The 25,627-nt window shown below is 45.6% G+C and overlaps 1 protein-coding gene and 2 non-coding genes across 3 annotated transcripts; 2 read left to right on the top strand and 1 right to left on the bottom strand.

The window, feature by feature from the left end:
• Positions 1 to 1,737: 1,737 nt before the first annotated feature.
• Positions 1,738 to 25,322, bottom strand: LOC118228220 (adhesion G protein-coupled receptor G3-like). The gene is made up of 15 exons (XM_035419565.1): positions 25,307 to 25,322; positions 16,285 to 16,372; positions 15,651 to 16,091; positions 15,405 to 15,438; positions 14,126 to 14,240; positions 13,178 to 13,309; positions 12,742 to 12,852; positions 11,570 to 11,612; positions 11,283 to 11,386; positions 9,731 to 9,852; positions 9,026 to 9,288; positions 6,813 to 6,912; positions 5,634 to 5,908; positions 5,122 to 5,250; positions 1,738 to 3,116 (listed from the first exon to the last, which is right to left on the bottom strand). The coding sequence occupies exons 2-15, from the start codon at positions 16,346 to 16,348 to the stop codon at positions 3,031 to 3,033; spliced, it is 2,019 nt and encodes a 672-aa protein (XP_035275456.1). The 5' UTR covers positions 16,349 to 16,372; positions 25,307 to 25,322; the 3' UTR covers positions 1,738 to 3,030.
• On the top strand, positions 16,636 to 16,706 carry trnag-gcc. The gene has a single exon. It is a non-coding gene; the product is annotated as a tRNA-Gly (tRNA).
• Positions 17,479 to 17,549, top strand: trnag-gcc. Its single transcript has one exon. It is a non-coding gene; the product is annotated as a tRNA-Gly (tRNA).
• Positions 25,323 to 25,627: the final 305 nt, after the last annotated feature.

The raw sequence follows: 25,627 nt of genomic DNA on the forward strand, positions 1-25,627 counted from the left end.
AACGCCTCTTTTTATATTTCTGATGTGCTATATATATATATGTTTTTTTTTGCTGCCCATTGTTTTTATAACACTTCATGCTGGATGAAATTTTTAACCTTGGAAGTATAAAATGTGCTCCAAACAGGGAAGGATAAAATTAGCTCAAAATGGGGAAGGATGAAGTATGACCTTTTAAACGTGTCTGGCCTCAAATCAATTTTGGGCTATGTTGTGCGAATAGCAGGTGCGCTCATTTACATAAGGACCCTCTATTGTACAGCAGTTCCTGTTCTCTAAATAGATGCATTACCATTATATGATAATAGCTATGGATTGTAGACCCAGAGAAACTAGCCCAGCAAGCACAAAAAAAAACACAAGATATCACAGGTCAGATAAATATCTTCTATATTCTGCATCTTCAGTACTGTAAAACACCCATTTGTCGAACAGGTATGTGTTGACTGCAACTTTAGCCAGATGTACGCAGATGCATTTGTTGCATTTAATATATAAAACTACGCTAATGAGAGATATTTTTCACCTCTTCATTTAAAAAACGATACAGTACGACTAGTGCAAATAATATCAATCTGCTAAAAGGTAAATAATCTTTGCGGTTTCCGTTCGTTTTAAGTAAACAATCGCATGTATGAACATTCATAAATGCGGAACGACGCCTTACAATTCGAGGTGTGTAAAAACAGGGTCACTCCACTGTCAGAATAGTTTTTTTTCCTGTCAGGTGGTATTTGTGGTAGAATGTGTGTTGTGCAAAGCCAATACTGAAACACCCTTCTCATTCCGTTTTCCTGTTAGCTGTCTGTAAGTTTTATAGCTTTTATGATCAAGGTTGGACCTATTATAGACCCTGGGGTTGTTCTGTTTGCAGTGCTGGACCGCCCTTATTTCTTATCTTCACTTTTTCCGTGTCACTAAAAAATCGAGCGTGAATTGTGGCCTAACGTTGTCACACTTTTTCCAACAGTTCTCTGAGCAATTATTGATGTTCAGTGACATTGAATTTCTTAACGCTCTTAATTTCAGGACTTCCCTTTTCTCATGCGATGCACTTTAACCCTTGTATTGTCTTCATATTGCACCCTATGTCTACAGCCTCAAAACTCATGAGGTAAAGCCTCTTCATTGAATTTTGAAACCCCAAATCAATATTTTTCTTGTAGAAACAACCTGTCACTCATTCATAAATCAGTAGACAACCATTTCTCCTACCTCACAGTCCAGAGAAACTTTATTTCTTCAGTCTCTACACCACTTTCTTTCACTAAAAAAACAAACATCATATGAGCTGTGATAGTTTCCGCTTAACTTTATGACTTCTGATTTCATAAATATAGGGTTAAAAATACTTATAAAGCCTCATCACCCTGATGATGTGCTGGTCTTATAAAAGCATAAAAAAGGCATTGTTTAAATTTTTTCTAATAGTAGGGTCACTTTATACTGAAAAAAATTAAACGTAGGGGGTTTTCACTGCTGTTGAACTCAGAATAGGGTCATTTCTGACCCAGAAGACAGCGCAAATGTTAAGACTTCAGTAAATGTTTGTTTGGAGCATAGGTTTTCTTGGTTCCTTGAGAGTCTTTACCCAGGTGCTGTCTCAATGCAGGTGTACCTCGATGCTTGTAAGAATTAGGACTTACTTTGCTGGCAGGCGTTCCTTTTAAAGAGAAAATGTAAAAATAGCTGAGAAGAATCCAAACTCTGTATCAAAATGTACGACAAGGTCAGACAAATGTTTCAGACTCAAGTTTTACTTCCGTACTGATCACATAAATGTTTGAAAACTTTTAAGAGAATTATCATTTTCCAAACCAAACCAAAAGAGTACAACACATACAAAAATATATATATTTTTTAGTTTATTAAAAAACAAACTTCTGTACAAAAAGAAAGTGCAAAATACAATAAAAAAATCTACTGTACATTATATTTTCAATCTATCCGCTGCTGAAAAAAAAACAGTGATTCTGACTGGAAGTTTAAATTAAACTGAAATTACTGGAAAGAAATATTTACAGTCACATTCAGCCTGAGGTCACTGCTGCCACCTTCAGGTGACATTCTAGAACACAGTAATGCCATGGCAACCTTCCAAAAACAGATTATTTTTTGAACAAATCAGTGTGTTTATACTCTCTGCCCGTGGTGGATGACCTGCCTTTGTGAATGTTGCTACTGGCTCTAACTCCCTCTGAGAGGGTCAAATATGTGGCACACGCAGAAACCCTCCGCAAACTGCCAAACCTGTCAACAGTGCAGCATACGTACACATGAAAAATCATTCCTTCAGAGGATGATATCACTGATCATGACATGAGGTGAATTAACGACGACGCGACTGTTGATTTGTTTTTAAAAAAACTGAATTGGACATCCTCAATCCAACACGCAATGCTCTTCGTTAATTCGGGGGGGGGGCCTGCCACACTAGCTACGTACGTAGCCAACCAGGGCCTCTCTTGCCTCACAGCAGCTGGAGTCGGCAAACTGCAGGAGTCGTATTAACCAGTGTGGAGACACATGACCGTAGATGAGAGCGGCTATGGGTCAGGGGGCACGGATATTGCGAAGTAGGACAGGGAATTCAGTGCTGACGCAAGGCCCCCTGGACCACCTGTGTGCCATAGCACAGCACTGCTGCTGCAAGGGCTCCATACAATGATGCACACGGGCGCCCAAAGCATTCATTTTAAATAAAGATGTGTAAGCAGGATGTTAGAAAGAAAAGCAGTCCTGTGCAGTAAGCAGCTCAAGTGCTCCTAAATGCCACAGCAACAGTGAGAAGACTGAAAGAAAGCACAGTACAATAAGCTACAATACAGTACGGCCAACACTAATAATGCAAGCTTACTCAAGATCCACCATGTCGCCACAATGCCCAGGTCATCAGATTCATGGCGCTGAACCTTTCCCGCCTCCTGCAGGAAGTGGTGCCGGGTGGATCTCTAACCCCTGTCCACTTCCTGCAGGAGGGGGGATCTATTCTGGCTCCTCTAGCATGTGGTAATGGGTGGATCGCTAAATCTACTCTGGATCCAGGTGGATCTCTAAATCTGTTCTGGCTCCTGTAGAATTTGGTGCCGGGTGGATCTCTAAATCTTGTCTGGATCCTGCAGCACAGGGGTACACAAACTTTTTTATTAAAGGTCCACTTATGAATTTTATACAAGGTCAATGGTCCGGAACAATTCCAGTAAAATGCACCGACATAAATCAACATTCATTAGTACAGTATGATGGCTTGAACTAGTGGGAGCAGTGTCCTAGGTTTCATTTGAACATTGGGGGGGACACATTAAGCGGTGGTCTGGGGGTCCTCCCCCAGGAAATTTTGAGCGTCAAACACTTCATTTCCTGCATTCTGGTGATTTTTTATGTACGAATTTGTGCCATTTCTGCATACATTTATGGTGGAAATGTCTTTATTTATGTAAAAATTCGTTTTTATTGCGGGGGGGGGGGGGGGGGGAGGGGGGCAAATGCACGTGTTCTAAATATTGAGTGGGACGTATCCCCTGCGTCCACCCCGAAATCTACGCCTATGAGTGGGAGAAATGACACTGTTCGCCTGTAGCCAATGCCTTGAACCTCACCACAAAAAGTGTGATAGCCAGGCGGAGACACTGACCCAAGTGTTCATTCGTCAAACTGCTGCGGTATGAGTTTTTCACAATGTCCATCGTGGAAAATCCAGACTCACAGCGATACGTGGAACCGAACATGGTGAGCACATGAATTGCCACCTTCTTTCTAAGACCCTCTGAAACGGGTTTTGAATGCAGCTAGCCACGCAGTCACTTGTCACCTAGCCAATATTAAAATTCTTGGTTTTAGGTCAGAATGGTCTCACGGCATGCCTGTTATCCCGGCTAGCCAGCTAGCTAGCTAATTATTGAGTTGTATTCAGAACAGCAACGGGAAACCCTCTGAAACGGGTTTTGAATGCCAACTAGCCACGCTATCACTGGTCAGCTAGCCAATATTAAAATTCTTGGTTTTAGGTCAGAATGGTCTCACGGCATGCCTGTTATCCCGGCTAGCTAGCTAGCGAACTATTGAATTGTATTCAGAACAGCAACGGGAAACCCTCTCAAACGCGTTTTCAATGCTAGCTAGCCACGCTGTCACTTGTCACCTAGCCAATATTAAAATTCTTGGTTTTAGGTCAGAGTGGACTCACGGCATGATTGTTATCCCGGCTAGCTAGCTAGCTAACTACTTAACTGTATTCAGAACAGCAGTTACTAGTATAAACGCAATCGTTCACACAAACGTGGATGAAAATGCGTCCCGTAGCCATGAGTTAAATGCGGAACGCCTATTCTACTGTCCGATGACGGGACAGTTCCGATTTGCGGGATGGTTGGCAACCGTAAATAAAGCTAGCAACAGTAACTAGAAATGTGATTCAACGTTGTCCTCAATTGTGAAATTGGACATTGAAAAGGGGAGGGGATGTCACCAATTCAGAAGCGAAAGAATAATGTTGCTGTTTAAACTGCTTTAGAATGCTGGATTTTGTAGTACATTTTAGAACTGTTAAAAGGCTGAGGTGTCCCTTTACTGAGAAATAGTGCCCACCCTTGAACCAATCAGAATCGAGTATTTAGCCAAGCCGTTGTATTATACTTATATTATATTACTTATATATAATATTACATTATAGTTAGAATATTATAATAATAGTCTTTATATTTACGTTTTGACGTATTTCGTTTTGATAGAATCTTTCAGCGATGTCGCATGGTGGTAGGGTAGGCTACCGACTGATTCATGCAATGACAGCTCATCAGAATCACTGCCGAGTTTATCACACCAGTATGCGCAAAGCAGAAATCGCATTGGCCGCATTTTCGACTTTTGTCATTGGACCAGAGTGAACGTATCCACAGAAACTGACGATGGGCGCACGGCACACACAAGTGGCTCCGTGAAAGTGAAAGTCGGTTAGATGGTTAACTTGGGGTCTGCAATGCGTGTCATGTGCGCACACAAGTAAACATATAGGCTGTGCACGTTCAATCGCACAACGCGCCAGACACAATAAAATATATTCCTATTAATTTACATCTAATGTGACACAGGGTCCGGTCCGGATTGATTTTCAGTTCGGATCTTGGTCCTGAGTTTTAGATCCCTGTGGTATCATGGGGCACACAGAGGATCCTGTAGACTGATGCTCTTTGTCAGATTTCCGCTTCTTTATCCACTCCAGCATGAAGTACCGCACCAAGAGGAGGAAACCTACAAAACAGCCACAGCGCAACTCAACTCCTCATCTTCCGAGAAACTTCCATCTTTACAAACTCTTACAGTACACGCGTCTTACAGTGAAAGGAGAAGAAGTTCAGCGTGAAATGTGCCTGAAATGTCCACGTGAAAGCTGGTTCTGTTTAAGAATGTTGAGTGGGCAGTAGCTGTCAGATGTAGTTCTGATAAGACTATCGAGCATTTCAACCATTTCAGTTTAATTTTAAATGTAACCATTATTTAAAGAAGCTTGTTTTAACTGCTTTTATTGTTGTATAAATGAGACTTTGGTCTCACGCTTTCTGGCTGTTGCGAACCAGTCTAGTCGCCGGGACGACTGCTGAACGAAGGGGGAGGGGGGTGGGGGCTGGACTCACCCTGCAGGGAGTTGATGATGCAGAACAGGAAGGTGGCGACTCGGGACGGGGGAGCGAGCAGCAGGAGCCCCAGGCCCCAGGTGCAGCCGAACAGGCAGCTGAGGCCCCAGATGCTGAGGAAGGTGCTCCACGTCCGACCCCACTCCTTCCGCGTCAGGAGCATCCACAGGACCAAGCTCAGCATCACCAGGCCCGCGAACACAACCGCCACCGAGAAGCTCACATTGGTGATGAAGTGGATTAGGTTGCCCCTCCAGGTGTCCTTGATCCAACACCTGCCGCGACACCGAGGCAGACAGAATTCCTAAGTATCTCATGGAATAGCTTCATCATGAGGTTGGCACTCTTAAAATGAACAATAAGCTTACTATAGTTTACTAGAGCTCTGGGGGGGGGGGGGGGGGGGGCTCTAGGGGGATTGTATAATTCCTATGAGGAGGACTTCTTTTGGACAGTCCGCTTTTTCAGTGAGGGCAGCTCACACATGGAATAAACTTCCTACACACATAAGAAGCTGCAACACATATCGTTCATTCACAGCTTACCTGAAAGTGTGGTTAAAAGACAACCAAATGTGTTACCATACTCTGTAAAATCCCAACATATGTGCTGTATGTTTTATGCATAACAATCTTTGTTTTAACATATTTGTATTATGTCTGAATTTGTATTTTGTATTTGTTGTTGTTAATGTACCTGCCCAGGGACTACAGTTGAAAAATAGCCATGCTGGCTAAACTGGCACATTTACAGAAATGTTTATTAATGTGCACTGTCCCTGTAAAAATAAACTGAATAAAGTAAAGTAAAGCTTACTTACTGGAAGACTATATTAGATTGGCATCATCACTTACATCGTGAAATCATTTTCAATATTTTGATAGGTACGTACACACATCACATATTTCAAATATATCTTTGTTATTATACATTATTATAAATATTTTTCTGATACATTCTACATTTCCCTCCCTATTGAAGAATGCAGAAACAAAACTCTGTGAAGTGTAAAACTGTAAGTACAAGAAAGTGACTTAAATTAAAATTTAAGAAGACTCACACTTCATCACTTTAAACATAAACAGGTTGCCAAAGGACTAAGCGTTGTAAATGAGGTAAATGTAAATAAAGTACTTTTCCATCCCCGACCGTACCCTCTTGAAAGCACAGCACGCTTACATTTTGTAGGGGCTGCTGACGTCATCGCTGGGTGTGATGGCTCGAGTCCCGTACACATCGTTTATGCACACAAACACGACGACGAGCAGAGCTGGGAGACCTGGCGGCCGGAAACAAGAGGCTTTAAAGGAGTACCATGGTGATTTTCACACTTTCTCTGTTTTATGTGCTATTGTCACAAGAGACATTGAAGAAACACAACGAGCAAAGTATTAAATATGTCAGTTCTGTATTTTTTGAGAAATATGCGTTTTAAATTTTCAACCGGTTGAGAAAGTTGTTATTTTGCTACGTCAGGAGTACAGTAACCACTCCCATTTCCGCGCCCCGTAAAGAAATCTGACAGGACACCCCGTCCTGCTGTTCAGACAATGCAAATATTTGACTAACGTTAGGTTCACTTATATTAGAGTGGCTTTAGATTATTTCTGGTTATATTCATTTAGCTAGCTAGCTAACGTTAGCTAGCTAGGAGGTTCGCTTTCATAAGGCAATGTTATCGATAACGTTAGCTTGCTAGTTTGCTTTTATGAGGACGTTATAGTTGTGCTTTTATCTTAACTTGGCTAGCTAGATAGCAAAACTTATAATTGGATATAAGTCAACGTCCTTACCTTAGCTATCTATCGATACATGATATACTACTAAGCTAGCTAGCTTGTGAAAATTCAGTCTCCCAAAGAGAGAGCGTATCATGGGGGTAGCTATGGTAACGGGGCACGGTCTGTCAATCATAGCTAACTGACGGTTCTCATTACCACGCCCAGACGGTTCGGGTGAATTTTTATAGTGGGAAATTTAGGCTTAGAAAAATACGTTTTAAAGTACATTGAAATGACTGAAGAATATTATGCACATTTGTTTTGTTGTTGCCTGAAGACAACTGGGAAGTGTCACGTTCAACCACCATGGTACCCCTGGTGCGTGAGTTGTGTGTGTCTCACAAACAGCGGGAATGTCGCTCATTCCGCTTTTATCGAAAACCCTCCGGAATGTCTGAGTGTTTTCTGAGTGTGTCCATCTGAGTTAGTAGTGTATGTGTGTGTGTGTGTGTGTGTCTGTCCATCTGTGTGTGCGTGTGGTGCATGTGCATGTCTATCCGTGTGTGTGTGTGTGTGTCTGTCCGTCTATATGTGTTTGTGTGTGTGTGTGTGTGTCTGTCCGTCTATATGTGTTTGTGTGTGTGTGCATGCACCGTATGTGTGTGTGTGTGTGTGTCTGTCCGTCTATATGTGTTTGTGTGTGTGTGCATGCACCATGTGTGTGTGTGTGGTGCGTGTGCATGTCTATCCGTGTGTGTGTGTGTGTGTGTGTTTAAAGGTGTACTTAAAGTATTACAGGAGCTTTCCGATGTATTCATTAACCAGGATTAGCTGCTTCCCAGGTTTGTGAGGACCGTGCATAGCACTGCTCCACGAGCTAAGCGCTGCTCGACACAAATGAGTAATACCAGCTCTGGCTCACACACAGACACAACACAACACCGAGCGACCAGCGAGCGTGAGCTCCAAGCCCGCCCAGCTCCACGCACCACACAACACAACACAGAGCGACCAGCGAGCGTGAGCTCCAAGCCCACCCAGCTCCACGCACCGCATAACACAACACAGAGCGACCAGCGAGCGTGAGCTCTAAGCCCACCCAGCTCCACGCACCACACAACACAACACAGAGCGACCGGCGAGCGTGAGCTCTAAGCCCACCCAGCTCCACGCACCACACAACACAACACAGAGCGACCAGCGAGCGTGAGCTCCAAGCCCACCCAGCTCCACGCACCACATAACACAACACAGAGCGACCAGCGAGCGTGAGCTCCAAGCCCACCCAGCTCCACGCACCACACAACACAACACAGAGCGACCAGCGAGCGTGAGCTCCAAGCCCACCCAGCTCCACGCACCACATAACACAACACAGAGCGACCAGCGAGCGTGAGCTCCAAGCCCACCCAGCTCCACGCACCACACAACACAACACAGAGCGACCAGCGAGCGTGAGCTCCAAGCCCACCCAGCTCCACGCACCGCATAACACAACACAGAGCGACCAGCGAGCGTGAGCTCTAAGCCCACCCAGCTCCACGCACCGCATAACACAACACAGAGCGACCAGCGAGCGTGAGCTCCAAGCCCACCCAGCTCCACGCACCACACAACACAACACAGAGCGACCAGCGAGCGTGAGCTCCAAGCCCACCCAGCTCCACGCACCGAAGCCCAGAGCGTTGAGGACACGGAGGCGGGGCAAGTTGTTCATCACTTGGCAGATCAGCCAGAAGGCGGCGAAGACCTCGATGGCCATCCAGGCGAAGGAGCAGAGCAGGGCGTAGTGGAGGGCAGCGCCCACCGCCCGGCACATGCCCTCGCCCGCCACGTTCGCCAGCACGCCCGTCAGCATGAACAGGGTGCAGAGCAGGAGCAGCGCCACCGCCAGGTTGCGGTGGATGGGGATCAACGATTCTTCCTTTGTCACCCTGGAACAAGGGTGACAAAAAAAAGCAGAAAGCCGGTGAAACAAAATGGCGGCAGCGCCTCGCTTTTGTGCGTATTTTCCGCTCTTTCAACGTTTGAGATTATTTTGAGGCATTATTTTTTCAATTTGATTGTTTTTTTGACAATGTAACTTTTTTGTGTTCCTTCCTCCCTTTTCCATACCCCACAGTTGCAGAAACAAACTACACAGACACAGACAACCACAAAACACTAGAACACACACACACACACACAAACACATGCACGCACACGCAAACACACACAAACAACAACAAACAACACAGCTTTTTCATATCACAACGCTATACCACTTCTATCCAGCAGAGGGCAGAGTATCGCACGCAGCCACACAGCCACCGGAGGTTCAGTGCATACAGTAACCCTCAGCCCTCGGAGCCAGAGTGCAGCAGATCGGGGCTGTACCTCAGCGCTTTGGTGTGCAGGATGATGAGGGCCACGCAGCTGCACAGGGAGATGGCGCAGCACACGGACGTGATGTACGTCAGGGCCTCCAGGTCGTCCACCGGCGAGCCGGGGTTCAGCTCCTGAGGAGAGGAGAGGATAGAGAGAGAGAGAGAGGGAGAGGGAGAGAGAGAGAGAGAGAGAGAGAGAGAGGTGTTCATACAGCACCGAGCGCGTCAAAGAGACCGACCGCAACCGCGACTCAAACTCGAACGCCTCAACCGATCCAAACGCGGCACAAAAAAAAACAACAAAAAAAAAAAATCAACCCTTCCTTCAAGGTGAACGGTTCCAGAGTAATCGGGAACAAAAAACCCGAATTTTACACAAATTAAACGGTGATTGCTTCTCACGAGTACAAGAACAAGAGAGGAGGCTTGTGTGTTTGATGCAGGAGTCGCTCTGTTCATTAGTTTGTCTGTTTGTGGATCACAGTGCGCGTCAAAAAAGTCTTTCATGTGACTGCAGCAGCATCTTTAACAAATCTCATACAAAAGCTGTACATCTTAACATCTGCATCTTAATCTGTACAGCTGTGCTTTTCTATAGATTATGTTTTTGTTTGTTTCCTGACTAATTGTTAGTAAATTGTTTCATCACGGCTGTGTGTGGTGTATTTGCTTGGCAGACCTCAGCAGCGGTTGTCTGTAGGTTTTAATGAATAATCGACCAATCTATCAACCAACCGACTATTCAATCAGTCAACCAACCAATCAATCAATTGATCAATCTATCAATCAATCAATCAACCAAGCATGCCAATGATTGGAATAATCAAATGGCAAGTAGCCTAACACACAGCGTCTTCATACCGTGTTAGGGGGGATTAAAAATCTGTTTTAATCACCAAGTAGTCCACACTTAACGAACAAGATGCACCAGTCTGTTATATACCGTGTTAGCTTTCAGAATAACCAGCAAAAACAAAACCTGCACTTCAAGATGGTTTACAATCTACGTGTTCCAGATATTTTCCATGAATACAAGTGCGGAGAAGGAAGTGCATGCTTCCGCAAATAATGTTAATTAAAAATGTGCACAATTTTGTACTGCAAATGAAAATAAATGTAGGCTATAAGGCCTAGGCTACTCGCTAAAGCCGCCTATTTGGGGAGAGCTGGCTATATATGATAGTATTGAGTAGCCTATTTTGTGGATTAATTGTATTGATACCCAGGGAAAATCAGGGGAAGTTTCCGCCACTGCTTAGTGATTAGAAAGGATTTTTCTAAATCGCATTTATCATTTAATCTTCCTAACACAATGAGAAGAAGTGTCACTTTCCAATTGATTAGTCAGATCGTTTGCATGCTTGTTAATCACTGAAATTAATTGAAACAGTTTGAGATCAATGATTAGTTTAAAGGAAAGTTTTGCACCCCACCAATTTTCACCAGTCACCGCTGTCACACAATATTTCACAGTCAGGCTGCTGCTAGCTGCAGCGCTATTTCAGAGAGCGCTTTTTCAGCTGGCCAGGGCTGTCCCCTGGAGAGGACATGATGGGACGTACCACCAGGATGGCGAAGTAGGTCAGGTGGTCACAGCGGCACTCTGTTTCCTCCTGTCTCCTGATCGTGTTGCACCCTTCGTCTCTCCAGGTTACATTGGTAGGGTCTGCATAATACGCACAGATACGTAACTCCAGTAAAATTACATTCAACCTGACATTACATTCGAAATATTTTGATTACATACAATATAATTTTCCTTTAGGGATACGAGTGCTCTATTAAAATGTATCTCAGCAATTAATTTAATTTAATTTAATTTAATTTAATATTTTATTATTTTGTTTACCTTTCTTTGTGTCCCAGAACACACATTTGGTCGATTCATTTTTCTGTCAAAGAACAAAGAAACAAATAATTAAATACTTGGTTTTCACCAGAAGATGGCGCCATTGTCTTGCTTTGCCCACATTTGCGTCCGCTCGTACCGCATGCACCGAATCATCGTTGTGTCTGACCTTTTGATTGATTTTCACATTCCTGTTTTCAGAGAACCCGGTCTAGGCCCACATATGTTATGCACAGCTCTAGGCCCACGTACGTTATGCACGGCAGACCCAGATCTGGCAGATCTACCATTTGAACCAGACCTTTTCGTTTTCGCACCAGAGAAACGCTGGCCTTTTGAAGTGGTTTCTTTTTTTTTGCGCCAAAGCGCCACGTTACAGTGCGAAAAGAAGCCGCTCCGCGTTTCTGAAAGCGGGACGTCCTTCCCCTCAGGGCTTTCTGGAGCTGCACCACCCTGGCAGCGTGGGTTTCGCTCCTCTCCGTCTGCAGGGTGTGCGGGGTGAGAAGGCGTGTTCTGGTTTCACACAGAGGTGCGAGCACCACAGTAAACACGTCAGAATTTCTCCGGACTTTCCCCAGCGGCCTGTGGCGAGGGGCCATCGAGCGTCTGAACAACCTTCTTCAACTAGGAGCAATTTATTTATTATTATTATTTAATTTTACTTTTCTTTTCGTCAAAAATATTCCGTGCCCGAAATATGGTGGCTGAACGGGTCCAAGTCGCGCCCCGATTTCGAATATCCGACGGACTGCCTTGCGGCCTCGTCGTCCCCTGCCGATTCGGAGGAGAGTGAAGGCCTCTGCGGTTCTTCCCCTGAATGTGGCCAACCGGCTTCTTCTCACACCACAGCCCACAGCCCCAAAAAAAATACTATATAGCCATGTAAACATGGGGCATTGTGGTTTAACGGTGAGGGAACTGGGCTCGTGACCTAAAGGTGCGGCACAGCCGCTGTACGCTTGAGCAAGGCACTTAACCGGAATTGCTTCAGTACACACAACCAGCTATACAGATGAATACTATGCAAAAGCTGTGTAAGTTGCTCCGGATAAAACTGTCTGCTAAACGCCTGTCATGCAAATTAATATACAACACTAGCAATAATAAAAATGAGATCCTATTTAGGTGGCCACGTTCCGTCCGCCCCCCCGGCGCGGTCGACGCACACTCACCGCCACCGGCCCGTGATGGAAGACGATCTTGACGGGATCGGGGAGGCTGGCGATGACCCTGTTCTCCACGGAGATGCCCACCACCCCGTCCAGTATCCTGTCCTCAGGGCCCTGCGGGATGGGCACAAGCAGTGTGAGGCCCCCCCGGCAACGACCCCAGCGATGACCCCAGGCCTGCCTCTGTCCCCCCGGCAACGACCCCCAGCGAGGACCCCAGGCCTGCCTCTGTCCCCCCGGCAACGACCCCAGGCCTGCCTCTGTCCCTCCGGCAACAACCCCAAGACTGCCTCTGTCCCCCCCAGCAACAACCCCAGGGCTGCCTCTGTCCCCTTGGCAATGATCCCAGGGCTGCCTCTGTCCCCTTGGCAACGACCCCAGGCCTGCCTCTGTCCCCCCCTGGCAACAACCCCAGCGACAACCCAAGGGCTGCTCTTACCTGGAACAGCGTGTTTTCTGCGTAGTATGTAAACACCACGGTGGCTCCTCCCTCCTCACTGGGCACCAGAGAGGCGGGCAGCCAAACAGAGACCGGCGGTGGCTCATTTCTGAGGGGATTCTTTTCAGGGGCCTGTGTACAGTACACACACACACACACACACGCACACACACACGCACACACACAGAGACACACACACACACAGACACACACACACACGCACACATGCACACACACACACGCACGCACGCACACACACACACAGACACACACACACACACACACACGCACGCACGCACACACACACACACACACACACACAGACACACACACACACACACGCACACACACACACACACAGAGACACACACACACACACACACACACACACATGCACGCACACACGCACGTACGCACGCACGCACACACGCACGCACACACACACACAAAGACACAAAGACACACACACCAAGTGTTTAACAGCAGTGACTGCATGGCTTCCTAGCCCCCCTCACAGAGCCCGAACCAGACAGAGCCAGAATCACCGCTTAACGAGCAACACCATTCGTTGAGACACGCCCCTCACTAAAAGGAAGCCTGCCATATGTTTAAAAATTGAATTCATTTTTTTTTTTAACACCAATTTCCCCCGGAACCTGATACAGTGCACATAACAGACTGCGATGCGTCAATGTGAAAGAGCACACCGCAGTTCATTGCGTCACATGCACAGCACAGTGCTGTGAAAAAGTATTTCCTCTATTATTGCATATTTGTCACACTGAATGGTTTCAGATCATTAGACAAAATGTAATATTAGACAAAGGGAACCTGATTAAACACAAAACCCATTAAAAAAAAAAAAACATTTCATTTATTTAATGAAAAACGTTATCAAACACCTTTATCACCCATGTGAAAAAGTAGTTTGGGAACCATCGATCTCACCTGAATATCGACTTTGAAGCCCTGAAACCCCTTCTCCAGTTTCTTGGTGGAAACGTGAGCGCACGGCAGGTCCACCTGTCCAATCACACCTGACCTGAGGGCCAACTGTTCGATTCTGCGGGGAGAACCCAGACGGAGGGGGTCAACACGGTACACACCTCTCCATTCCATAGGGCAGCGAGGGGCTGTCTCCTCGTGCTGATCCTGGATCAGTTAAGAGTTTCCACACAAGGGTAACAATGAAGCCGCTTTTCCACCGCATGGTACCGGCTCAACTCCACTCGACTCTCCTCGCTTTTGGTACCAGGTACTTCGTTTTCCACTGCAGATAGTACCCCCGTCAATGCAGCTGGTCGTCACAGCGACGCCGCATGAAACTGCCGTCTCTGACCAATCAGTGGCCGCCAGTGTTTTCACGTCACCTTTTGGTAATCGCCTCAGCTCGCTTGGAACCTCGACGGAGGTGACACCAAAAAAAGTACCAGGTACCAGGTACTATCCACAACTTTTTGCCCGATGGAAATCCAAAAACGGTCAAGTAGAGTTGGGTCGAGTCGAGATGAGCCGGTACCATGCGGTGGAAAAGCGACTCAAGGGCAGGGTAAGGTGACCTGGAATCAGTGTCACCCTTTATCTGCAGTCCCAAGAATTCAGACATCAAGAAAGATTGCGCAGCTAAGCCATTACCCATTCACGGTATCGTTCTCAGTTGCCCAGAAACGAAATGTAATAATTAATCTCGCATGGAGTACAAAGGATATGCAAAGTAGGTAACCCAGATGTTTTTGTAAAGGGACTTCCATGTGACTCAAAATGCTGATAGTTCGACTGAATCACGTTCTCGGGTTGAGGCGGCATGAAGAGCTCATACTGTCGTACATACTTTTACTGAACATGCTTTCGGACTCAACGCGCCCCGATGCTGTACTGCACTAGGACCGTCTGTATTTAACGCTCTGTAGCTGAAACACGACAAGAAGCCCGTGCATTCAAGGGACAGTACGTCTTTAAATCTGCCAACGCCCATCCTATTACTTGCTGCGAATGAGACAGCTTCCTGCTTGCCGGCAAAAGCTCAGCATTTCACTCCGACCTGACGATGCTCACCACATACCTGGAGACGCGAGGTGGCTAGAAGTGTCATCTGATCACTTCCTGTTTACGGCTTATCAAAGCCAAAGAGAGCGTCAGAAAGGACCGTGAGGACATGCTGACGGGGGGTTGGGGGGTTGGGGGGTTGAGGGGTGGGGGGGTGGGGAGTAGTGGGGGAGGTACTTACAATTGTGCATGATGTTCAGCGCACAAGTCTTTATCTGCAAAGACAAAAAAAAGGGGGGGGGGGGTAAAAGTGAGTCAAACTCCTCAATTCACAGTGGCATTTAATTTCATATTGCTGCAGTGGCACCACCGCACTGGGTACACTGGGTACTGGCGGCGAGGATGGAATCGGAATTTGGATGGAGCAAAAAACCAGGACTGGAGCCCCCTGTGCAGCCCCTGCGTTAAAAAGAGAAGCCTTACTTACAGCAGTCCTCCCTTTCGCCAAAGAATGTGTAGGATTCTTGAAGTCGTCCCTCTATGACATCGCCTTTTATGCTCCCGTTCGAAATTCCGAAGGTTCCAGAGGCATTGGTGTTGCCCTTTCGGGACAGGGAGGAGCAGCAGGACTTCTGGAGAGCCGCGGTCTTGCACAGGGTGTGGATCCTCTCTCCGACCTTCACCTGCAGGAGGTCCAGGAGGGGCTCCCAGTACACACAGAACCGGATTTCCCCTTCTCCCAAGGTCAGTGGGATCGTAGAGGAATTCTTGCATGTTCCCATGATGCTCCCCTGGATGGACAGAGTGGTCTCATTGGCCGCCACGGTGACGGTGCCACACCCCGTGCTCACGTCGAACCAGAGATTTCCGGATGTTCCGTGGTTCCACGTCCCACACATCTCAAAATCGCTCATCATTTGACTGGCTCCTGTACGGAAACAAACACAACTAACATTGACATCCATGATTATAAATAAGAGCAGTCAGTCACATTCATGGAAAAAGCAAACATCACGTTATACATGTCTGTCGTATCTTTGACATTGTACTATCCTTTTATTCTTGCATACACTATAGTCTCGTGGGTCATTAACACAGTGTAATGGACTTCCATATCTCACCCTGTCCAAGTAGGACCAGAATAAGAGCCAGCTTCAAGACCCCGCTTGATTGGTTGCTCTCCATTGCAGCAGAATGACCTCTGACCTCCTGCAAGAATCAAGGCAAACAGCACATCTCCGTCAGTCTAATTTTCCACAGTGAGAAAAATGACACAAGAGCTTTTTCTGCAGTCTGTAGACGGTACTTTGTGTCACACGCTTAATTTAATGGGCGGGCTGAGGGCCCAATGGCATCTGCAAGGAAGTCAGTAAGGACAGATGTAGTCTCGCAAAAGGGCCTGCACAAAAAAACTGAATCATTTGTAGCCCTTGTGTCCATGGCAACAGGCTCCAGCAGTACCATTCTGTCTAGCATTGGTGGTTCAGTGGTAGAATTCTCGCCTGCCACGCGGGAGGCCCGGGTTCGATTCCCGGCCAATGCAAATGCTCATTTTGCAGTCTTCTTCCCGTCGACCATCTGAAGAATCACCGCCCCACCACACCCTCCCACTCAACCCCAGCTCCTAGTCCAGTTGCCAATCATCTACTGCAAAATCCTCCTTCTTGGCCTCCCTGCCATCCTCCACCACCAGATCTCCACCGCTCGTCTGATCCACAATATCCCCAGACTCCTCTCCCCTCCTCTGCATCTGCTGATTTCACGAATTAGTTCCCTCCTCTCCGGCTGAAGACGTGTGAAATTAGTGAAATCAGCAGGTGATTGGCTGGAATCAAAACCTGCATACTCTCGGCCTCACATGATTGGGCACAAGAACAACAGAGGAGGAGGAGCTACCAGTACCTGCCCAGCAGCCCACTAAAACAGAATCTTTGAAGGATGCCGTTTCTGTGGTCTTGCCGCTAGACGCCGCACTCGATGGACGCTGGAATGCATACACACGGTTTCACTTTCGGCGCACGCAGACACAGCTCTTTCCAAAGTGAATATTTAACCCTCCTTGATGACTCACCTCACACAAATTGCCGTGAGAGCAAACACTCTTTCCCTGCGTTATACGAGAGTCCACGCACTGTACTTTGTGTCACACGTTTAATTTAATGGGCGAGCTGGGGGCCCGATGGCACCTGCAGGGCGAACAGTAAGGACAGACTTTCAGCAGGCCATTCGGCCTGGCAACACGGCCTGCATAAAAACGGAATAATTTGCAACCCTTGTGTCCATGGCGACCGGCTGCAGTGACACTGTTCTGTCAGGCATTGGTGGTTCAGTGGTAGAATTCTCGCCTGCCACGCGGGAGGCCTGGGTTCGATTCCCGGCCAATGCATGTGCTCATTTTGCAGTCCTCCTCCTCCGGTAAAACATCTGGCGGATCAGCCCGGCCCCAGGCTCAGACCATGTCACTTCCCTTCTCATCAAATACACCGTTCTGCTGCCTCTGGGAGTCTGGCACATCCCCCCCCCCACAACGAGCCTGCTCTTCCAGGTCACATCGCCTGTCTGTTCTCACCCCCAATAGTGCAGTCAGAACAGCAGAAAGCCGGCCCATCTTCTAACACAGACTGAAGACTCATCTCTTTACACGGCACAATGGCTCCCCTGATCCACTTTAGATAACCCTTTATTTTTTCTCTCTGTTTCGCTGGATTTCCTCTGAGATAATGTTACAGATGTTTCCTGTATAAAGCTCTCTTCTTGTTGCAATACAAAATAGTTGTTTGTTAGGTCAATAATAACACTGATCGATTATAAATGGTGCCTCTGTGTCTTCTTAGGTAATGCCGCATTTTTTTGTATTCCAGAGAGTAACACTGATGTTCCCCACTACTGTACATCGCACTGGACATGAGCATCTGTGAAATTATTGCAATGTAATGTAACGTAACGTAGCATAAATGCTACCTGCGGACAAAATGACCGTCCCACTAAACCCATGTGGAAGACCACTTTGATAAAAACATGTTCAACACTGTGGCAGGACAGCTAGACATGAAAGAAGCTAGAAGTGTGTGAAAAGAGCTATTTTGGTTCAGTGCCGTTGGGGTGGCCAAAGTATTCTTTAGCTGACTGTCTAAAAATACCCAGCCTTGGGTTTGTTCTTGGGCTGAAGTCTTCCTGTTCTAAGCCTTCACTGTAAGTGTAGACCAATACTTTACTTGTTGATGTTTTCTGTTCATATTTGGACTTGCTATAACGGTAAAGGCTTTTAAATGGAATCATGCCACGAGTTGCCAAGGGCACCTTGGATTTATGTTCATGCTAAAGCAAAATTATTGTTTTTAGGATTTTTGTTTGTTTGTTTGTTTGTTTGTTTTTCTGTTAGATCTCAACTGTTCCTTTAACATAGACAGACGTTAAATGCTTTCTTTGTCCCAGAAATTGATGCAATTATAATGTGGAATGCACTGGAAAAACGGCAAAAAAGTACAAAACATAGCCATGTCCTCCTGAAGCACAACTATCTCAACAGTTCCCCGAATATCCATAAACCAAAAACATAGAGGCAAAAGAACTAGATTAGTTTGAAGATAAATCTTCTGTTGTATGCAATGTTTAGAATGGCTATTCACTTGCTCATTTTGCCAGTCTTGTTCACCCTGCTTATGGCTGTAGTGTTACATGGACACAGCTACTGCAGCTAGCCTAGCCTAAGCCAAGGTACTCTGCTGTATAACATATGAACAGGCACAGAAATGAGAGTTTCTGAACTCCCCCATACATAGCCCTGATTGGCCAGTAACTCTAGTCATCAATGCCTTTTAAACAGGGATGGTAGTGTAGTACATGTGTTGGTTAGGAAACTTGACTTACTACTAAGAGGTTGCAGGTTTAATGTAGGTAGGACACTACCACTCGTTCCCTTGCGTGCAGTATTAAAGTTGCAGCAGGAAACATCCAGCTGAATTAATGAATTAATTACACGAAGAATATAAGCTGTGTATGTTGCTCTGGACAAGACTGCTTTTGTCTGCTAAATGGAAAATATAAATAAACTCAAGTTAAAAGAGTACTCATTTTCCAAATGAAAACCGGAAAAGTTCAGTACATTGAGCAATGGCACAATTCACATATTATTTTGTAATTCTTCAAGTATTTCAGTGAAAACTGTACAGAACTCCGTACAGAGTAGGCTGAACTTTACTGTAACTTTACAATAGACTTTATTTTAGTGTTAAAATAACAACCAAGAACTCCTTGCAGGATTCACAGATTCACTTGGGAAAGTAACACACAACTGATGCCCCTGAGATGTTGGCCCTGTCTTGATAACGGAACAAATTCGATTAGCCACCAAGGTCATCAGATGATGCTCTACATACGAGGGGCGCCATACCCATACTCTCCACCAGGGGTCTCAAACACCAGTCCTGGAGAGTCCCAGCGTCCGCAGGATTTTGCAGTTCAACAACAGCTTCCAGTCAGTAGGCAGTTCAAGCCTTTGGAAACATGGTGCGGGGACTCTTCAGGAAATCAATGGCTTAAATTATGCACTTAAGCACGTATACACACGGCCATCCAGAATTTGAGTTTGAGGTCCCTGCTCTACAAAAAAACTAGAAGTCAGTTTCAAAGGCCTACACTGCAGCCAACAGGACGGCCCCTGCCTACCTACAGGACATAATTCCCAACACACCAGCTCGACCATTCCACTCTGCTGCAGCAGGGTAACTTGTACTCCCTGCCATCCGGGTGAACGGTTCTTGCTTGTCCCGACCACAAAGCTTCTCCGCCCTAGCTCCCCAGGGGTGGAACGAACTCCCCGATTCCTCTACGAACCATTCGGTCAATGCCCATTTTCCACCGTGGTCTGAAGACGCATCTCTTCAGACTGTACCCGGACTAACTCTGACACTACTCTGACTTACTCTCAATCTCGGATCACTGTCTTATATCTTGTATCTTGATCTTCTAGCATTTTTATGTTACACACGTATCTTCATCTAGCACTTTCATGTTGTACTATCATCTTGATATTTCAGCTCATTATCATATCTCTTGTAATCACGCCTCACTTCTAGTTTGACTTGCCATATAATTACTAACTTAGCTGATGCTTTCTGTGTGAACTAGACTTGATGTTCATTGCTACGGATAACTGATACTTAATGAGAATTGCACCTTATCAGATTTGTGCTCTGCAGTTGTTCCAATGACCTCCGGTATGTATTTATTGTACATTGCTTTGGACAAAACCGCCTGCCAAATAAAATGTAATAATGTAATAAAAAAAGGATCTAGACGCACAAGGCAACTATAAAATTCTTAGTGCTGTATCAACTCTTGTTTATAGTCCAGTAGGGACCAAATTAAATGTTTTGACTCTATTAAAGGTGAAAGTTCTCAAACAGCAATAGTTTTACATTGAACAGTTTACAGTGGAAGTGAAACGAGAACCGAACACTCACACACACACATGCACACACACACACACATACATATCAAAAGGAAGGCTATCACATTCTGACCACACATAGCAAACTGCCGGATATAAGATCGGAAGGGTGCTTTGGATAAGCGACGATAGCACGCTTTATCTTGTGAGTTTCTCAGCCCCATCCGGTCACCGCGGGACATGTATCCACCACGGCGCTGTTTCAGCCTGCCACCGAGCTCCCACAGATAAGAGAAATGGAGAAACAATGACGACCCATCAGCTCTCACAGAACATAAGATTTTCCAAAATGTCTCTAGCATCTGGGCTGTGAAGTTCTCCCCCCCCCCCCCCCAATTAAACGGATGAAAACAAAACCAATTTCTGGCAGTGAAGTTGGTCTTGTAACCTAAAGGTCATAGGATAGATTCACGGGTAGGGCACTGCCGTTGTACCTTTGAGCAAAAGCATGCATTGCTTCAGTATATATACAGCTGTATCAATGGATACAATGTAAATGCTATATAAAAAAAGTTGTGTAAGTCGCGCTGGATAAGAGCGTCTGCTAAACGCCTGTAATGTAATGTAATGTAATTTTGAACAGAGGATAGACCCACATGTGCACTGCAGGCTGAGCTCCCCCAGTGTTGTTAACAGTCATACGTTATTGCATGTCCTTGCATGCAAGGGGCTAAACTTCAGAATGCATTTTTCACACATTTTCACCAGGTAGAAACTCATCCACCCTTTCCCAAGCCCCACCCCACCCCCTCGCCCGCACACCCACCTCACTCACAGGACAAAAAGCACCTTAAAAATTCAGTGCTGATGCTGTCTGCAGCACTGCAGGCAACACACAAGCCTGGGTTCCAAATCTAGGGTTAACTTTTGCTAGCAAAACAATAAATAATAAAATGTAAAAAAAAAAAAAAAAAAGAAATTGCTTAACTTCCCAGTACGCGCGCACACTGAAGGGAATTTTTATTTGAGCTCGGAGGAGACACACCTCTTTCAACTTCCCCTTGCGACTCCTGTTCTATTGTCCCGCTCGCGTCTCGCTGTGGTAAAGAATGTTCCTATTCTGCTATTCTAACGGGGGGGGGGGGGGGGGGGGGGGGGTGAGGGGAGGGGGGTGGGGGCGGGGCGGGCACCACCTGACCTTCGGCTGGGTGCCTTCTCCTCTTGCATTCCTGCACCAAAAATGGCTCTAAGCTCGTTTTAACAAAAACGTGGCGAACGTGCGACAGCGTCAGCCCGAGGCCTCCAGATGAACCCACTGGGGCCACGAACTGTGGCCCGGGGACCGTCTGTCATCTTCGCCACACACCGCTGAAATACGTAAGAGTCCAGAAGCTTCTGCAGAACTGCGCACGTCCGCTCGTTTCGGGGCACTGCCTGCCGCTCCGATGCGGTCTACCCTCAGCTGCGTCGAGAAAAAAAAAACCACCTCTGTTGCATGCAATAGCGCACGCACTCCGAGGCCCTGAACTTACAAGCATGAACTCTGCTCACCAAACACACCAACAAAGTTCTTTGGCTTGCATGAACTCTGCTCACCAACACACCAACAAAATTCTTTGGTTTGCATGAACTCTGCTCACCAACAAAATTCTTTGGTTTGCATGAACTCTGCTCACTCACCAACAAAATTCTTTGGTTTGCATGAACTCTGCTCACTCACCAACAAAATTCTTTGGTTTGCATGAACTCTGCTCACTCACCAACAAAATTCTTTGGTTTGCATGAACTCTGCTCACTCACCAACAAAATTCTTTGGTTTGCATGAACTCTGCTCACTCACCAACAAAATTCTTTGGTTTGCATGAACTCTGCTCACCAACAAAATTCTTTGGTTTGCATGAACTCTGCTCACTCACCAACAAAATTCTTTGGTTTGCATGAACTCTGCTCACCAACAAAATTCTTTGGTTTGCATGAACTCTGCTCACCAACAAAATTCTTTGGTTTGCAGTTCTGGCATTGACTCACACCTTTTTGAAAAATTTCAAGGCAGCTCGTTCGCTCTTTGCAGACCTGCGCACATGACCTAAAAAATGTGCCTCACTTCGTCTCAATGATGACTGTTCTGGCACTATTATGTCTACCTGACTTGACGCTTGACTGCAGAAGACAGCGCGGGTGAAAATTCACACTATTGAGCTGTTGAGCGATTATGGCATTACAAAAGGTGGATGCTTCAGCGATGGTAGATTGCCCATACTTGCGATGTGAACTGCCTTCAGTTTTGAGGTGCTGGCCAACAAATTGCGCAAACTCTATTTTCACAGCACCCTTGTTAAGTCAGGCACAATAGACGCGTCTAGTAAGGGCTTCTGAGAATAAAGGTGCTCGCCAGAAACATAAACCGGGTTCAAGACAGGTCGCTGGGTTTGAACCTGGGCAAGTGGCAGGGATCTCTAAACTCCAGTGCTAGAGCAGAGCAGAGTCCGCAGGTTTTGTGGTTTCGTTCCAATCGGCAGCCTGTTTATACCTAGGAAGCGGTGTACGCGGAGTCTCAGCTGAAGTGCTCAAACACACCATAAGCCAGTAGTCACTGTCTGCCACCTCTAAGAACAAACAGCACAGTAAATGCACAGTCAATAAAATCAACAGTACACAGGTGTTATAGCACAAACACTGAAGCAATTCAGGTTAAGTACCCTGCACAAGGGGTACAACAGCAGTGCTCTACCTAGGAATAAAACCCACAACCTGTAGGTTACAAGTACAATTCCCAAAGCAGTATACCACACAGCCTCCCCAAAATAGCACGGTGGAGATTTCAAGGCTGCAATTACAGAATATAATAGTCGCAGCTTTGTAAGCAAGTGCATCACCGGTGCTTTTCTTTTCTGCTTTTCGCACTGGGTAAAATAAAACCGGTTAAAATATAAATATATCCTTCATACAAATTATGAGATGACTTTTACTTGACTTTTGTTATCTCGATGAGCACCCACAGAGAACAATGTCATCGTTGAAATGAAAAGCTATCTGACTCAATCCAGCATGTGCCCTTGGCCGACTTCAATAAACTTCCCATGGAGTTATAAGAAATACCACAATGTAAACTACCCTAACCCCGATTTACCCTTTCTAAACTAACCTTGGATTTGAGTTGGTGTATCGCAGGTGTATCAACAAACCAGCACATCTAAGACAGGAAAACCAAGCTAACGAAAGAGATACAACATGTCATACCCTCGATTTGCTGAAAGACACGTCGTAGCGAAGTTATATGCTAACTGTGTTATAATCAGCGAACACTTTGGGGTATGGGTGATTCGTTCGGACTTAAATCGTTCACTTTGTTTGTGGCCCACCGAATTAAAATAGCCATACCCATGCACATACAATATAATTTCAACATTAAAAGACAGCGCAAATTTGATTTACAGAATAAGTGCTATATTAGGCTACGAAGTGATGTGCACGGAGTTATTAATTAGCCGCGCGGTTAAGAGGCGTTTGTGATAAGTGCTGCACAAGCGTTTACGTTGGCCGAGCTGTTTAGAGCACCTACCGCAATAATGTTATCGTCGGTCGCAATTGCCCAGAAGTTTTTAAAAACTCTGATTACGCATCACCGGCAAAACGCCTATGGAAATTTTAGTTACTGTTTCAGACGCGCACACTTTGTCGCTGCCGTAACGCACGACTTAAAAACATAGTAACGTGAACGTATTGTTCTCTGCTACCACCTGCATCACTAAACACAGTATCGTTGTCTGTAGACTTTCTCGAACTGCGTGGACTCTGAACTTTCTGGCCGTACAGGTGGCGAGCTAAATTGCTCCGTGTTTCAGCACCTGCCAGTAAAAACCTTAAAAGTTCGGTTTTCTATAGGCCTAGCTACGAACGGATTTTGAGGCGGTATTTCAGTTTTTTTTATCTCAATAACATGTTCCATGCGATCATTAAAATTGGAATGTGGAGTTATTTCCCTATTCCAAAAATTCAGGAACGGTAAGTGTTGGCCAATGGCTATGTATCATGTCAGTCATAAATCATAGAATTTCGCCACCCTAGCTTGTAAGCTACTCACTTGCGGGGCTGGACAAATGAACAGAACCGCGGTTATTACAGATAAAGGTGATAACCGTCGCGTTACCCTGGCGACGTTTGCACCTCTTAACCATCAAGGCTAAGTTCCACAGTAGTTAAGCAGGGTGACAAGATTAGTTTAGAGATAAACCAAGGAAAGTGCTCCGAACTGTTCACGCTCACTGAAGACCATGCAGCCTAATGTCCCGACAACCAAAGGTAATGCTTCAAAATGAAAAACTGCATCAAAAGTACATAATGTAAATTAATAAATGAATCAAATGTATAAAACGACAAAGGCACAACTGCCGAGACACAAAAACGGACATCGTGATCGTTGCTTATCTTGAGCAGAGAAATAACACCCGCGTCGAAAAGAAACTTGTATAAAACCTGTGCTAGCCGTGTTCGCTTAAGATATAAAACATTTGTAAATTATTTGTCACATTCAGAAAGGTGCTATTCAAAAGATTAAATTCAAGTCTATACTTTCCGTATAATAATAATAATAATAATAATAATAATAATAATAATAATAATAATAAAGCACAATATGGTTTGAAGTCGGTAAAAGAATAAACACAATCTATGTTATAACAAATAATGGTGATTAACCAGTTTTACTGTCATTTTTCCGAGAGACTAGTATGAAGCAAGGGGAATTTTACCTTCTTGAATGCTCCTGATCTGCAGTGTGCTACCGTCGAGGGCGAGTATTTCTTTGTGCGTTCCAGGAAGTGGTCCACTTCACACTATAGCCAACACGACCGAAATGCGCCGCTTTCTCTACTCGACTTATTTGTCAGTTAGAGTCAGAAGACTCACTAAATGAAAAAATAGCATGTGAAACAGGCTTCCTCGCTTAAGTGAACTGAACTGCGTTGGCGGCATTTTCTCACGCAAGACAGCTGGTCACGCGTTTGGAGACTCCGGGCTTTTGAAACGACACCTGCCACTCTCAAACCCTGCTGCTGCACCAGTGGGTACTG

This window comes from Anguilla anguilla, chromosome 5 (assembly GCF_013347855.1).
Source record: "Anguilla anguilla isolate fAngAng1 chromosome 5, fAngAng1.pri, whole genome shotgun sequence".
In the NCBI taxonomy this organism is placed as follows: Eukaryota; Metazoa; Chordata; class Actinopteri; order Anguilliformes; family Anguillidae; genus Anguilla; species Anguilla anguilla.

Excerpts from the sequence above, each read along its gene's own strand:
- LOC118228220 (XM_035419565.1), bottom strand. The coding sequence starts at position 16,348 with ATGGAGAGCAACCAATCAAGCGGGGTCTTGAAGCTGGCTCTTATTCTG. Across the intron at positions 12,853-13,177 it reads CAGAAAACACGCTGTTCCAG|GGCCCTGAGGACAGGATACT; the intron begins GTAAGAGCAGCC and ends CCCATCCCGCAG. Across the intron at positions 11,613-12,741 it reads TCCATCACGGGCCGGTGGCG|AAAAATGAATCGACCAAATG; the intron begins GTGAGTGTGCGT and ends GTTCTTTGACAG.